Source organism: Mirounga angustirostris, unplaced genomic scaffold (assembly GCF_029215605.1).
Source record: "Mirounga angustirostris isolate CCGP_5_RB_7025 unplaced genomic scaffold, mMirAng1.0.hap1 SCAF_9, whole genome shotgun sequence".
NCBI lineage: Eukaryota > Metazoa > Chordata > Mammalia > Carnivora > Phocidae > Mirounga > Mirounga angustirostris.
In genome coordinates, this window is record NW_026991717.1 from 34,702,255 (window position 1) to 34,717,849 (window position 15,595).

General features: G+C 35.7%; 1 protein-coding gene across 10 annotated transcripts in view; it reads left to right on the plus strand.

Moving 5' to 3' along the window:
• MYO9A (myosin IXA) overlaps positions 1-15,595 on the plus strand; it is a 269,890-nt gene that overhangs the window by 158,256 nt on the left and 96,039 nt on the right. For 6 of the 10 annotated variants that reach the window (XM_064570198.1, XM_064570206.1, XM_064570197.1 and 3 more), the window contains 7 exons: positions 459-569; positions 1,424-1,546; positions 3,354-3,503; positions 4,523-4,842; positions 5,409-7,013; positions 9,968-10,067; positions 10,577-10,792. In XM_064570198.1, coding sequence (XP_064426268.1) covers positions 459-569; positions 1,424-1,546; positions 3,354-3,503; positions 4,523-4,842; positions 5,409-7,013; positions 9,968-10,067; positions 10,577-10,792 — 2,625 coding nt within the window. The remainder of the gene's footprint in view (positions 1-458; positions 570-1,423; positions 1,547-3,353; positions 3,504-4,522; positions 4,843-5,408; positions 7,014-9,967; positions 10,068-10,576; positions 10,793-15,595) is intronic. The other 4 variants (XM_064570200.1, XM_064570201.1, XM_064570204.1 and 1 more) reach the window with 2 other exon arrangements.

Consider the following 15,595-nt stretch of genomic DNA (forward strand, 5'->3'; position numbering starts at 1 on the left):
AAAGAAGAATCTGTCAGCTCTCAGTTAACCAAGGCAACTGGTAGAGTGAGTGGGGTAGGTGGTTTCTGAGTGAGATTATAGAGAAAATCTTAATTAAAAACAAAAATACAGACACTATTGACTACATATAAGTAGGTTATAGATTTCTTTAGTGGCTAGACTATGTGGCCTCCTCCTCTGGGCAACTACATTTCTTTTTAGCTTTGAAGGTCCTCTCCCTCTGCAACTAGAGCAGCCTGGAAGCTTGGTTTCTCCTTTTTCCCTAGGGTCAGGCAGTTAGACCTATTCTGAAGCTACCAGCTGGGGAGGTAAGATTTTCCCGTCACCTCAGCTGTGTCTTAACCAGACAATCTCCAGTCAATTTTTAGACATTCAAAAGCTAACCATACTTATAGGAGAAACATTAATTTGGGGATCTCTTAGTCTGGGTTAATTTTTTTCCATTTGCTTTGTTTTAGCTGCCGTTAAGATTCAATGATGCCTTGGTACTTCGACAGCTTCGGTACACTGGGATGCTGGAGACAGTTCGAATTCGCCAATCCGGATACAGCTGCAAATATTCTTTCCAGGTTATACTTTTATAGTGATATTTAAATGTATATACACTTAAGTAAGTTATTCCTGTGTCGTGCTTATTTTTTATTTGGGTCTCACTTGTTTATTTCTCCTATTTCTTCGTTTGCATTCCATCTTTTGTATACAGAATTGAGGAGGGGTAGAGAGTACTCACTTCCATTGAATGGCAGTTATTAAACTGTGGTGTGATAGAATCCAGTTCCTGGCTATTCTCATTTGATCTGAATGTTTGCTAATACTAAGTTTACTCATAACACAGTAGTTCTTCCTACTGATTACTCCAGTAATTGAAAGAGTTCAGTCAGAACTGTCTAGTTCAAAAGAGTCCATTTAGTTTTCTGTAAAGTTATCTCAGCCAGATTTTCTTTCATCATAAGCTGCCAGCAAGGCTTACAGTTATTCTCATCAGCTATTGCTGCTATGGGTATAGAAATTATGTTGAAGCTTTTCAGCAGCTGAGCAAGTTCTTTGCTGTTTCTGGGAGGGAAAGCTTCATTCTCAGTTATACCGTAACACCTTTGCATATTTTTCTGCTAAAAATTTCAGTTATTAAATAACTTTTTCCTTGGTCGTTAATATAGCTTTCTCAAAAGGGATCATTAGTTTCTGCGTTTTTCCTCTTCCATTCCCCTTTGATAACAAAATATGTAGAATTCACTATCTTCTCTCTACCCCCACCCCCATTTTACAAATTAACTGTTTTGTAATTTTTTAAATTAAGTAATTTCTTGGTTTCAGTCTCTAAAAGATTAGGAAAGGATCAATAAAAGGACAATTAGCTAGTTTAGGACCATGTTTACATATAATTTTCTTGTGATTTTACAACATTTTTCTTTTCATTTTTCAGGATTTTGTGAGCCACTTCCACGTACTTCTTCCCCGAAATATTATTCCATCCAAATTTAACATTCAAGATTTCTTCAGGAAAATAAATCTTAATTCAGATAATTATCAAGTTGGAAAATCCATGGTAAATATAACATATACAGTCCTTATCAAATTTGAGTGCATTTTTATATTTAAATAATAATGACGATCATGAGAACATTTATGAAAAAGTTAGTGTACCAGATATCATAAGGAAATTGATTAGGCCAAGACTTTTACTTAATATAGTCAGTATTAACCAAAGAGCTTCTTGCCAATGCTCTAGTTCTGTCTGTAGTTTTAACTGCTTAAAAACAATCTCTTCCCCAGGTAGTCTACCATAATTTTCAACTCAACTTGCTTGAAGTGACCTTATCCAGATTCCCCTACTGTCCTTAATTTATCAACTACTCTTTCTCTGTCATCCTTCTTCTAGGTTCTTAGGCTAAAAACTGTAATTATATTTGGACTACCCTTCACTTTAATCCTTTTGCAAAGTTCTGTTTCTTTTTTCCCTCACAAATGATTTTCATCTCTCCCTTTTTCTTTATTCCTACTGCTTGCATTTTAGTCTGTTCCTTAGCTCTCACTTGTATTTCTCTTACAGTAAACAGATCCCTCATCTGATTTCAGTCTGTTTGTCATTCCATTTAACTCACTCTACCCATAGCATCAAAATCATCTTAGTACCTTTCTTTTATGTTGGCTTCCTGCTTAATAATAATCCCATGATAACCTTCTCATTAAATTCAAACATCTTTCTCTTCAAGAACTTCCATGTCCTGACTGCACACCATTTAATATCTTCTTTATGAAGATTAATTGTTCTGTTGACCCCTGTGTATGCTGCCATGTACATGTACATTTATTATTATTTCCAACTCCTTGTTTTGCTCAGGTAGAGGCCTCTGTCTTTTGCCCTTATAGTTTACTGTTTTCCTTTTTGCATATCTAATATCGATCTCTTATTTTTTTAAAATAGTTTTTAATTTTTGACAGACATGGGAGGTGATGGATACATTAATTAGTTTGTGATAATTACTTCACAGTGGATACATATATCAAGATAACCCATTGTACACCTTAAATATATATAATTGTTTCTATCTACCTGCTCTTTTTTTTTAAAGATTTTATTTATTTATTTATTCATTTGAGAGAGCGAGAATGAGAGAGAGAGAGAGCACATGAGAGGGGGGAGGGTCAGAGGGAGAAGCAGACTCCCTGCTGAGCAGGGAGCCCGATGCGGGACTCGATCCCGGGACTCCAGGATCATGACCTGAGCCGAAGGCAGTCGCTTAACCAACTGAGCCACCCAGGTGCCCACTATCTACCTGCTCTTAAGGGTAAAGTGCAAATCCTATTTCCAGAGGGTCTATGTCTAAGTTATATTTGTTTTCCCCAATATCCCCAAAGATTTATTAATGGAATGGAAGAGTAAATAAACTGGTTAATAGCCTTGGATAGCAAGAAACCTTTGATGCATACTGGGTTTCAAAAAGACTTTTATTATTGGTTTATTCATATTATCATCAAACTTGAAGATCTGTGGTTCCCACTTTTCCCCCCCACCCTAACATCCTTGAAAATAGGAAAAATGACATGTTACCAGTAGTACATTGGCTCATGATGGTGGTAAATTTCCCAAGGGAATAATACATCACAATCTCTAAGACTGAGAATTTTATATTCATGTTCATTTTTCCATTTCCCCTTCTATATTTTAATGTCTCTTTTTAAATTTGAGAATGACTTCTTTGGATAAATGGATAGAAATATTTATCAGTACTGCTTTTCATGTCTACCATTGTATTCTTCTTTAAAGAAGCTTACCACAGAAAGGATGATTCATGAAATAAATTTCTCATTTCTTCTTAAGCTGTATTCCTCATCTTTCTCCTTTTTGGTAGGTGTTCCTAAAGGAGCAGGAACGACAGCACCTACAAGATCTGCTTCACCAAGAGGTGCTCCGCAGAATCATATTGTTGCAGCGTTGGTTCAGGGTTCTTCTGTGTAGGCAGCATTTCCTCCATCTGAGACAGGCATCCATCATTATCCAGGTTGGAAGCAAAGGATTCCTCATATGAGATTTGCTAGTTTTATGTGGCCTTTATTTTAGTAACTAGAATTTTACTGTGAAACATTTGAATAAGAATATAAACTTCTTCAGAGATGAGAATGTGTCCTATTCATCTTTTTAAAAAGTTTATTTATTTATTTGAGAGAGAGAGAGAGAGAATGGACAGGGGGAGGGGCAAATGGAGAGGGAGAGAGAGAATCTCAAGCAGACTCCCTGCTGAATGCGGAGCCTGACACAGTGCTCGATCTCATGACCATGAAATCATGACCTGAGCTGAAACCAAGAGTCAGATGCTTTATCGACTGAGCTACCTAGGCGCCACTCCTGTTCATTTGGGTTCATAGCACCCAACAGATTACTTATTATAATAATAGACTACTGATAAATATTGATGGAGTTGAATTTAAATTAAATTGAATTTATAGCTATATTGTCTTATAAGGTATGGTTGGAGCAAAGGAGTTATGTGCCTTAATTTTTGTTGACATAGTTATTTTTATTTGATAGTTTCCTGAGAATATTTGAGAGTTATATTGTTATTGCTCTGTACTCATCTTGGATGATAGGAATCTTATTTTGTATTTTTCTGTTTTATTTTCTCCCTCATTGATATATGTGATGACCGTTCTCCTCCATAGGCCCCTTTTTGTTTATATAAGAAAATCTTTAGAATCTTAATCTTTGAAATGTGTGCATGTTGGCCTTAAACCCATTAATATTGGCAAACTGTGGCATGAAAAGATAATGTAATTTGTTAAAGCATCAAAAATTTTAAAATTATTTTAAGTTCTATGTAACTTCATTGAGGTTATATTTTCTAAAAGAGTTGTTTTAGCCAAGCATATCTGGAAAAGAAAAACTTTTTTTCCCCACTTTAATCATGCGGAATTTAACTCTTTAGGCACTTAACCTTTAATTGTGACATAATAAACTTACTCTTTTTTTTCTGTGAAAATATGGTATAAGATAAGACAGCAGTTTTTATTGTTTTCCCCACAGCGATTCTGGAGGAATTACCTAAATCAGAAGCAAGTCAGAAATGTAGCTGTGCAGAAGGATGCTTTAGTTATGGCTAGTGCGGCCACTCTTCTTCAGGCTTCCTGGCGTGCTCACTTGGAGAGGCAGCGGTATTTGGAGCTCCGGACTGCAACCATCATCATCCAGCAGAGATGGAAGGAACATTATAGGCGGAGACATATGGCTGCTGTCTACATTCAGGCAAGATGGAAAGGCTACAGGGAAAGTAAGAGATATCAAGAACAAAGGAACAAAATCATCCTTTTGCAATCAATATGTAGAGGATTCAGAGCAAGACAAAGGTAATCTTTGTTGCTATGATAATTACTCCTTCTCTTTCCAAGTATTTTGTTTATATCTCTGTGCTAACACTTGCCTAACTTGTATTAGAATAGGTTATATATAATTTTGTCTTCTCCACTAGGCTGTGGTACTCCTAGCAGTTTTAACCCACATTGTGTGGTCTATAATAGAAGCTAAATAGATGTTTATTGCATTAAATTGGATTGAAAACCTACATGGTCCATATGGTTATAACTGCTAAGAGTTAACTTTTACATTTGGCTTAGTCTTTAAAAATTGGCAATATTCAGTTGTTTTTACCTTTAGAAACTTTAATTTCATTTTAAGGTTTATCTTAAAGATATTTTTTAAATGAGAGTTTTGACTAGAATGCCCTATTAGAAATTATGCACTTAATAAAATATCATCTCACTCATAGAAATGGAATTATGAAATGTGTACCCAAGTTAGCTTAAGAAGAAAAATGTGGAACTCTCGATTTATTTCTTAAATTCTCAGTAAAATGTATTCTCTCCAGTAGTAACTAGAAGATATCTCTAACCCATTTTTCCCTGTTTTTATATAGATTTAAAGTTTTAAAAGAACAAAGACTGAAAGAAACAAAACTAGAACTTGGACTGGCAAATACTGAGCCATCTGGAGCTCTGGAAATTCAGGGTTCAGACCCTTCAGAGTGGGAGGATTGTTCCTTTGACAACAGAGTAAAAGCTATAGAGGAATGTAAATCTGTGATAGAGAGTAATCGAATTAGCCAGGAAATTTCAATGGACCGCTTGAAAGAGTCCCCAAACAAGCGACAGGAGAGAGCCAGAAGCCAAAGTGGTGTAGACTTGCAGGAAGAAGTGATTGTAAGAGAGAGACCTAAGTCCTTGGAGGATCTCCACCAAAAAAAAGTAGGTCGGGCCAAAAGAGAAAGTCGGAGAATGAGAGAACTAGAGCAAGCTATATTTAGTTTAGAATTGTTGAAAGTTCGTTCTCTTGGTGGCGTGTCTCCTTCAGAGGAACGTAGATGGTCTACAGAACTGATGCCTGAAGGCCTTCAGTCTCTACAGGGTACACCTGACAGTGAAAGCTCTCAAGGAAGCTTAGAACTTCTGAGTTGTGAGGAAAGCCAGAAGAGCAAACTGGAGTCCATAATTTTAGATGAAGGAGACTTGCAGTTTCAGTCACCTAAAATATCTAGCAGTCCAAAATTTGATTCACAGAACAATGCCCTCAGTGCCTCAAGTGAGACTAACTATACATTGATTGAAAAAGGGGCATCCTCTGACTCAGTGTATTTGAAGAATGGGACGATGAGGGAAAAACTGGTTTGCAGTTCTGAATCAATTACCTGTAAGCCACAGCTGAGAGACCCCTATATTTCAAATAGTTTGCCTACATTTTTTTATATTCCTCAACAAGACCCACTGAAAACAAGTTCCCAACTAGATACAAGTATCCAGAGAAACAAGCTATTAGAAAGTGAAGAAACACTTTCAGCTCTCACTTTGGATATCAACAGGGAAGCCAGAAAGTACCACTTCCCAGGAGAAAATCAAGTTGTTACATCTTTGAATACAGACTCTTCTAATACTGTGCTGAAGAAGTTAGAAAAGCTAAACATTGAGAAGGAAGAAAGGCAAAAGCAGTTGCAGCAACAGAATGAAAGAGAGATGATGGAACAGATACGTCAGCAAACAGATATTTTAGAGAAGGAGCGTAAAGCCTTCAAGACAATTGAAAAGCCAAGAACTGGGGAGTCCTTCCTGGCACCATCTTTCCATCCATCAGAGCAAAGAGTAGAGAGGCCATCCTCTCTCCTCATTCTGAATACCCCAAATAAGGAAGAACCGAATGTAGTAGGGCCTCCATCAGTAACTGTAAAAGATGCAGCTCTTCTTCCAAAAGACAGTCCTTCTGCTCACCTACCCCAGAAGGACCGACCTGTCACCTTGTTCTTTGAAAGGAAAGGAGGCCCATGCCAATTTGCTACTACCAAGGAATTATCCAAGACAGACAGAATGTGCACCCAACTGAATGTAGCCTCTAAAGTTTCTAATAATCGTATTTCAAAAAGAGAACACCATAGACCAGCTCAGTCTTATAGCCACAAATCTGATGACCCTTCCAGAGATGGAACTACTAGGGTTATTTTCTTTATGCCAAAGGACAATATGAGTATTTCCCTGTAAGTGAAATGCTTATTTATTTTATGTATAAATGGGAAACTTTTTGGAGAATTTTATTAAGGTGTCTTAATCTATCTCAACTATTTGTATGGGTGCTACTGAAATTAGCCATTTTCTCTGTGTAAAAAAAAAAATTCCCTAATTGTTGACTCTAGCAGCTACCTGAAATTGAATAAAATTATACCATAGAAATCTTTGACTAAGCACAGATAGAGTTTTTTGGTTCCTCCTCATTAAGTGAGAAAGCATTTGTGAAGGGCAGTACAGTGCCTGTAAACCCAGTAGGCATTCAGCAAATGCTGGTTGCCCTAGATCTCTCAGGTGTGGCAAGTCCAATCTTGTTAGTGTCAGGCTTTAAAGTTAATGTACTTTGTCCCAGCGATTAGCCTATTTATGGTCTTCATTAAGTACTTCATACTTTCTTTGTGTGGTAAAAAACACAAGAATACAATTTATCATCTTAACCGTTCTTAATTGTATAGGACCATGGTGTTAACTATATGCACATTGCTGTGCAGTGGATCTCTAGAACTTTTTCGTAATTGTAAAAGAAACTCTTATTACCCATCAAACAGCTACTCTCCTTTCCCCTTTCTCCAGGCTCCTGGCAACTACCATTCTACTTTCTAAGAGTTTGACTACTTAAATAGATGGCTCATATAAGTGGAAGTTCTTTATACTTTTAAGTTTTCTTAACTAGTGGTCACCATGGAAAAGCACTTTTTAGATGGATCATGAAAACAAAGATTATAAAATTTAAGAAATTTGTATTAAGTCTTTGTATATAGTGGATTCTTTCAGTTCTTGTGGGAGAATGTCAATGTTTAAGTAAAAGGAGGGTATATATCTTAGGGATAAAAAAATTAAATTTCACATTTGCTGTGAAAATAACCTTTTCTCTCATCGTAGTTTGAGCTTTTAATCTTTCAGTCTTTAAAATTATGTACAGACTTTATAGATCCTTTGTAAATACAAGAAAGAGATCATTGATATTTTTCCATCAGGGATTTTTGTATGGTATTATGAAATGCAGTTGAACTAAATGACAGCGTGAGGTCCTATACTTGCCCATTAACCTAGAGATTGCCCCAAAGTTCAAAGACCTTGTGTAGCATATATAAGCCCATCAGAGTGTTAAAAATATTATTTCCTGTCATTCTGATTAAGTTTAGTGATGTAAGGAGTGTGTGTGTAGCTGTTGGATCCATGAATGTGTTCTGTAGAAGGCTTACTTATAGATTTCAAAAACATTAATCATTCTTGTGAATTCTTGTAAACTCCTTTTATCATTTTCCAAGATAAATAATCTTAGGGCTACTCGATCTAGTTTGCTTTACCTCATTAAGATCTACTTATCTTCAAGATGATTATATATTAGGTTGTTTATGTGAAAGCTTAAGTAACATTCATACTTCAAATCTTCTCTTGTTGCATTTTATAGAATCGTAAATGTTGGTGTTTCTCAATTATTTTGTCCCATTTCCACATATTATAGATGAGATCACTGAGGCCTACAGAGGTGAAATGACTTGTTCAAGGTCACATACTGAGAAATAGTTGGGAATAGAACTTGAGTTTCATGATTAGGAATCACTGTTGAGTTTCATGATTAGGAAGTAACGTTAGTATTCTTTCTATGCCATCCATAGATAAGTGCATAGTGGTCTTCATCTGGTTAATGAAGGAGAACAAAAAAAGAAATCATGGAGAAATCTAAAGAAAATGCTGTGAGTTTAAAAGTTGACTAGGGTTGTCAAGTGCTATCAAAGGTCCTGTTAATTGTTTCCCTCTTTTTAGAACAAAGCAAAGGCCAATAGGCTCAACTGTGGCAAGAGATTTTAATAAAAGGAAATCTTTTAGGATAGCATAGCCTAGGATTGCTAGGCTTAATCATACATTGGTCAAAATGGGAGATCTCTGAGAAGCCTTTAGCTAGCAAAGATTGCCATCTATTTAGGCTTGTTTTAAGATTCAATGCATAGGGCAAAGGACAAGATAACCTCTTACAGCCCCTAGGTCTTCATTTGTAAAAACTAAATGGAAGATTTTGAATGATAGAGCAATTACAAGCCAACTTATATTATAAGTTATTGTCTACTTTAAACCCAGCACTATGCTAGAAGGTAATATATGATTCTCAATGAGCTTATAGTTCTGCTAAGGAGAGATTAGCAATATGTTGTTGATAAATTTTAAGAATCATGGTACTGAATTAATATAGGTAATTGGGGCCATGAAAGCCCTGGGTTCTATTCAGATTTTCATCACATACCCATTTCTACACAGAATTTAATGATAAAGTAGTCACATTTTGTGGTTATTCAAGCAAAGTTAAGTTTTCACAAGGTAACACCTCTGTATGGCACACCTCCTTTAACTTGATAACAATTTGTTATCCTGCTAGTATTGATTTTGTTCTGAATAACAAAGTTTTAAAACTACGATAGTAGATGAAAGCTGCAGAGAGGTTTCAGAAAGAAAATCTGCTAGCTAATAGTAACCATCTCAGTATTAAACAAAGTAATGGGATCTATATTACTTGATAGCTACTTATCAGGTATTTTATAATGATTAGAATAAAAGGTCTCTTCTAAGACTAATTCTAAGGATTTGGGGATGTGGCGTTTTCCCTTATCATCAAATCCATTTGTTTTCTTGAGCTAATTCTGCTGCTACTATTCTTAAACATATGTCATAGTGGAATATACCCAGTGATTATCGGGGACAGGCCTCTAGTAATCCAGTCAAACATGTCAGTTCTTGATAATACTATTAATTAGGTAAGCACAAAAAAATTGTTTTGGGAATTGAATAAGATCTGGAAGTATTTATGTAATTTGCTAGAATTCTTTGATTTGGCTTGTTAGGCTGTATTTCATGCTGTACTTTAAGACTGCTGCCATGGGATGTCTGCTAGGAATTGAATTGTAATCCTGTTGTTTATTATCCTAAGTGTCAACAAGGAAGCCTTAAACAGTGGAAATCCTCAACTCCGTAAACAAGGTGAACCAACTTGGAAACCTGTGCAGTTAACTGGGCCGGGCCAAGGAGAGGTAAGTATTGAATTTTATCTATATTTTATGCAAAATAGATGCACCTATTTTGGAAATTATTATTCTTATAGGTAGAGGACCTCATTTATGCATTTACTCCCAAGTGTGTATTCGAAAGAAGCTATGAGTTAAGTCTGTTATACTCAGGGAGGTGTACTTCAGGTAGGGAATGTTGACTAAAATCCCAGATTATGTTTACAAAAAAAGATGTTGCTTAAAAAAGGAAGGCAATTTATGCAAGTGGCTTTGGTGACATATTATGGTAGTGAAAGATGATTTCCTTGGCTGTGGAGAACAGTGTAGATTTAGCTTTCATTTTTGTCCTTTGTCCAGAGTAATGTATATGGATTGCTTTTGGTTATCTCTGTCACTTCTAGTAGAAAGGACACTACTAGTGGGGTGGAGGGATGTTTCAAGAAATTCATGAGCTCTCTGTCTTTCATTGGCATCATCTCCAAAAAAACCAAAACAAAACATTGTTGTGTTATTTGTTTTATCATTTGGTCAAGCAGGTTGCCAGACCGGCCCATAAAAAGAAAGCTCGAATGGCGCGGACGCGCTCCGATTTCTTGACTAGAGGTACTTTTGCTGATGGGGAGGGGGATACAGAGGAAGATGATTACGATGACATTATTGAGCCCCTTCTCTCCCTTGACCAAGCTTCTCACTCTGAGCTAGGGCCTGCACCCAGCCTGGGTCAGGCCTCTCACAGTGACTCCGAAATGGTAATTTTACAGCAATATAAGAAAAATAGGAAACAAACAAATCTGATGGGAATAGTGAATAGCCTTTGCTAATCTAAAGCTAACCTTCACAGCTTCTTCCTCATACAATGGTTTGTACATGGGAAACCTCAGTGAACACAGCAACAAAGCTAAACCTTAATTTAATAGGACTCAGATAAAGGGCACTTTAACAGTGTATGTCAAATCATAAATTAGGGAAAACTAAGGTTATTTAATTTAGCACTAATGTAAAGACTTTCTGTTATATCTTAAAAGGTCTAGAGCAGGGGCCCTCACATTTTTTCTGTAAAGAGCCAGATAGTAAAGTTCTAGATGTTGTGGGTCCTATAGTTTCTGTTGCAACTATTTAACTCTGCCCCTGTAGAGTGAAAACAGCCATAGGCAATAAGTAAACAAATGGGCAGGGCTTTGTTCCAGTAAAACTATTTTTTTTTAAATTTTATTTATTTGACAGAGAGAGACACAGTGAGAGAGAGAACACAAGCAGGGGGAGTGGGAGAGGGAGAAGCAGGCTTCCCGCTGAGCAGGGAGCGCAATGCGGGGCTCGATCCCAGGTCCCTGGGATCATGACTTGAGCCAAAGGCAGACGCTTAATGACTGAGCCACCCAGGCACCCCTCCAGTAAAACTATTTACAAAAACAGGCAGTGGGCTGTATTTGATGTGCTGGCCATAGTTTGCTGATTGATCCTTGGTCTAGTGAATAGGCTATATGTTAAATAATCCAATTGCTTTTAACTGAAATGGGACTATCTTTTCCTTTTTTTGTTTTTTGTTTTTGCCTTTAAACTTGTTTCCCCTCCCCCATTTTCTAGTACTAGAAAATAAGCATGAATTTAAAAAAAAAAATGAGCAATGCCAAAAATGTTTTCCTGGACCAACGTAGCCAGGTAGAAGGCTGTATGTAATATGAATTTGTATTAATCACAGATTACAACATTGGAGTTATATTTGAATAAAGCTACACTTAGTCAAAATATTTGACTAAGGACTATAACTTTATCATCATATTCCAACCAACATTAGGAATATATAGTTTGACAAGTATGAATGTATTTATGGGCATAAAATGTTTGATTTTAGAATTGTCCTGGAAAATACACAGTATAAGGACTCTGTATGTCTAATATGTACTAACAACATTATCACTGATGAAGTGGAGTGATATATGCATTTTATTTCCATGCATATCCTTAATTAAGTTGGGTTTCTAATGTTCTTCCTTAGTATCTGTTCATTATGGCAGGAAAATTTTAGGTTGGTCTTCTTGTGACATTAAGTGTTTTATTTTTGAACTGTTTTAAAGTGTGCCAAAGAATTAAATTTTCTGCTAATTTCTAGAATATCCTCATTGTCTTTATCTTCTGTTAGAAATACCCCATTTTATAGTCTAAGGAAAAGAAAAAATAAAAACAGAAAAATGCATGACAGGTTCTCTAATTAGATAAATTAGTCATTACCCTGAGCTAAACTGTAGGATTATAAAAATTGGAAATAATCTGTATATCCATTAATATATGCAATTAGAGCCAAAGCCCTCTCTTCAGTGTAGGGTAAAATAACTCCATTTTGGAGGTGCCCTGTTTTTGAGTTATAAATAATGAAACATACTTTACCATATGATTAGTAAAGATGAGATTATATTATGGAACAACTAATTTTAATGAAAAGTATTGCTTTTTTAGTGTAAATAGGGAACATACTTAAATTATTCTCTAAAGTATACATAAATTTTTCATTTGTGGAAGAACTTAGCATTTGTAATTGCTGTTTTGTTCCTGAGAGTTTTCTTTGTTACAAACCTTAGTCCTTTTGGTGGTAGAATTCTTCCTCACTGAAAACTCTTAATGAGATGAACCGGAAGTTGGGTTTTCTGCTTGGAGCATTCCGCCCCTTTAAGGGTTCTAGCTGGTAGCCTCTGCCTGTGATTCTGTTCACCTGCTTGACGGTCACTGCATGCCAGTAGTTGTAGAGCACTCTGCCTCCCTGCACAGTGTATATAGTCTCTTCTCCAGCTTTCTCGCTGTCCTTCTGTTTCATCACTAGCTATTTTAGGAACAGGTGGTGGTGTTTGTTTCTGGTGGACACTTGCATGAAGAAGCTTTGCTTTCTAGAATATGCTGGTAGATACTTATTGGGGATGGGGGTGGAAAGGGTAGGAACAGTTTAAAGTGTGTTTCTGTTCGTTTATCTTGAAAATTTGCCATGTTCTAATGTTCTCTGATATTGTAAAGATAAAGACTAATTGTTTGTAAATGGGATCTACTGAGTTCTCAAAAATTCAAATACCTCAGGATTTTAAATACGCTTGATTTTCCAGGCACATGGATTTTTAAAAACTTGATTTTTTTTTTTTTTCCCCTGGACAAAGTGATCCTGTCACTCTGACATTTGCTAAAAAGAGTGTTATTCAGTCTTGGAAGAAGCCATCTGACCTTTTCAGTTGTGAAATAACTGATCTAATGGAATAAAGACAGTTATAAATGAATTACCTGAAGAGGATTTGATAAGCATTACCTCCTGAATTCATCAGTCATTAATTAGTTGTTACCTGCTAGGAGGAGTAGAGACAAGAGTAGTAGTTTACTTCCTTATGACTTTGGTGGTTTTTTTTTTTTTTTTTAACTTTCTGCCTTTAATTCTGCCATTTGAATAACTTTAATCTCCAGATGCTGTTCTCACTAAGTTCTTCTATCCACTCTGTTGGCTTTTATCCAAGAAGAATGACATGTTCTGCCATGTAATATTTTTAAGGTGCTTTTCATATAGTTTTTTAGTCTCTCAGTATTCTAGATGGTAAGTGAGTTAGTCACATCATTTCTTTTTCTTATTAGTAGAATTGGTATAGGTAACATTATAGTTTCCTCTGTCATCCCTAGATAGAAAGCAATCATCTCTTATGGGCATGACTCCCAAGTAGCTCTGCAGAATTTGTCTTCTTTATCTCCAGTATGATAAATTTCTCATTTTATCCCCCAAACTGCTGTCACTTCTTATATTCCTGTTTCTGTTTGTTATTATCTGAAATATTCTCTAATCCTTATCTGTGTTGAATTTTCCTTCTCTCCACTGCTCACTCCACAAAAAAATGCCAGAAAAACCTGTTGATTGAGCAAGGCTAAGTTTTTTAGCTTATTTTACAGTAAAGGAAAATCTACCTTGGCTAGGTCTTAGGAATTTCTCAGAAAGGGGAAGCCAGGAGAGGATGTTTATAGAATTTTATTTTATTTAAATTTTTTTTTTTTTAAAGATTTTATTTATTTATTTGACAGAGAGAGAGAGACAGCGAGAGGGGACACAAGCTGGGAGCAGGAGAGGGAGAAGCAGGCTTCCTGCTGAGCAGAGAGTCCAACGTGGAGCTTGATCCCAGGACCCCGGGATCATGATCTGAGCTGAAGGCAGACAAGTAACGACTGAGCCACCCAGGCGCCCCTGTTTATAGAATTTTAGAACCTGAGCTGGTGATTTTGAGATGGTTCTTGCAAATTGGAAATCTGGTTGATATTGAACAGAGTTTATGACATACAAGGTTTGGATTGGCACTTCCAGTGCAGCAGCTATACTGTTGAATACGTTTAGTATTTATCTATCTATTTATTATTAATTAATTAATTTCTTTTTAAAAGATTTTATTTATTTATTTGAGAGAGAGGGAGAGGGAGAGAGACAAGCAGACTCCCTGCTGAGCGGGGAGCCCAATGTAGAGATTGAACCCAGGACCCTGAGATCATGACCTGAGCTGAAGTCAGATGCTTAACCGACAGAGCCACCCAAGTGCCCCTACACTTAATATTTTTATGTGTATTTTATTCTCCCCGAAAAAGTTAGGGACAGTTCATAGCATCACAACTCTCTGCTCTTTAAAGATTTGGTAGAATTTCCCTGTGAAACCATCTGGGATTTTTTTGTGTGTATGTGTGGCATAATTCCTTGATAATTAACTGTATTTCTTCTAGAGAAATTAGTCTTGTAAGCTTTCTATCTAATGGAGTCAATTTTGATAAGTAATTTTTTCTTACAAAATTACTCATTTCATCTAACTTTTCAGATTTATTTGCAAAGAAGTCTGGAAATTAGTCTCATGATTTTTTAAAAATTCTGTTTCAATGGTTATTTCCCTTCTGTCATTTCATATTTTGTAGATTTGTGTTCTTCCCTTTTTTCTTTAAGTTAGCTAGTCACTTGTCTTTGTTGTTACTATTTTCCAAAATAATAAGATTATGATTTATTTATTATGCCTAGTTTCCCCCACCCCCATTCTCCACTGAATTCTGCTTTTACCTTTATTATTTATTTCCTTATTTTAAAAAAATTTACTGTTTTATTTTTCTACCTTAAGTGGGGGAATTTAATTCATTTATTTATTTTTATTGATGCAGGTTTTTAAGGCTGTGAATTTTCTTCTGATCACTACTTCAGATATATCTTGTTTATTGTAATGTGTATTAAGTTTTTAATTATTTTTTAGAAAATCTGTAATTTCAGTTTATATTATTTTTTACCCAAAACCTGTTCAATAAAAATCTTTTCGTTTTCAGAGGAAGAACATTTTTATTTTTTAAAAAAACTTTTTTAACTTCTAGTTTTACTGTGTTGTGATTAAAGAGTATTTATAATGATTTATAATGATCAAATTTCCTGACTCTTTTCTTTGTCAGTTAATATGTGGTCAGTTTTTGAGAAAGTACCATGTGTATTTTTTAAGTAGGTGTATTCTATATTCAGAATGTAAAATTTCAGTATATAACCATAATCTCTTTCTTACTGATTATGTTGTCTTCTG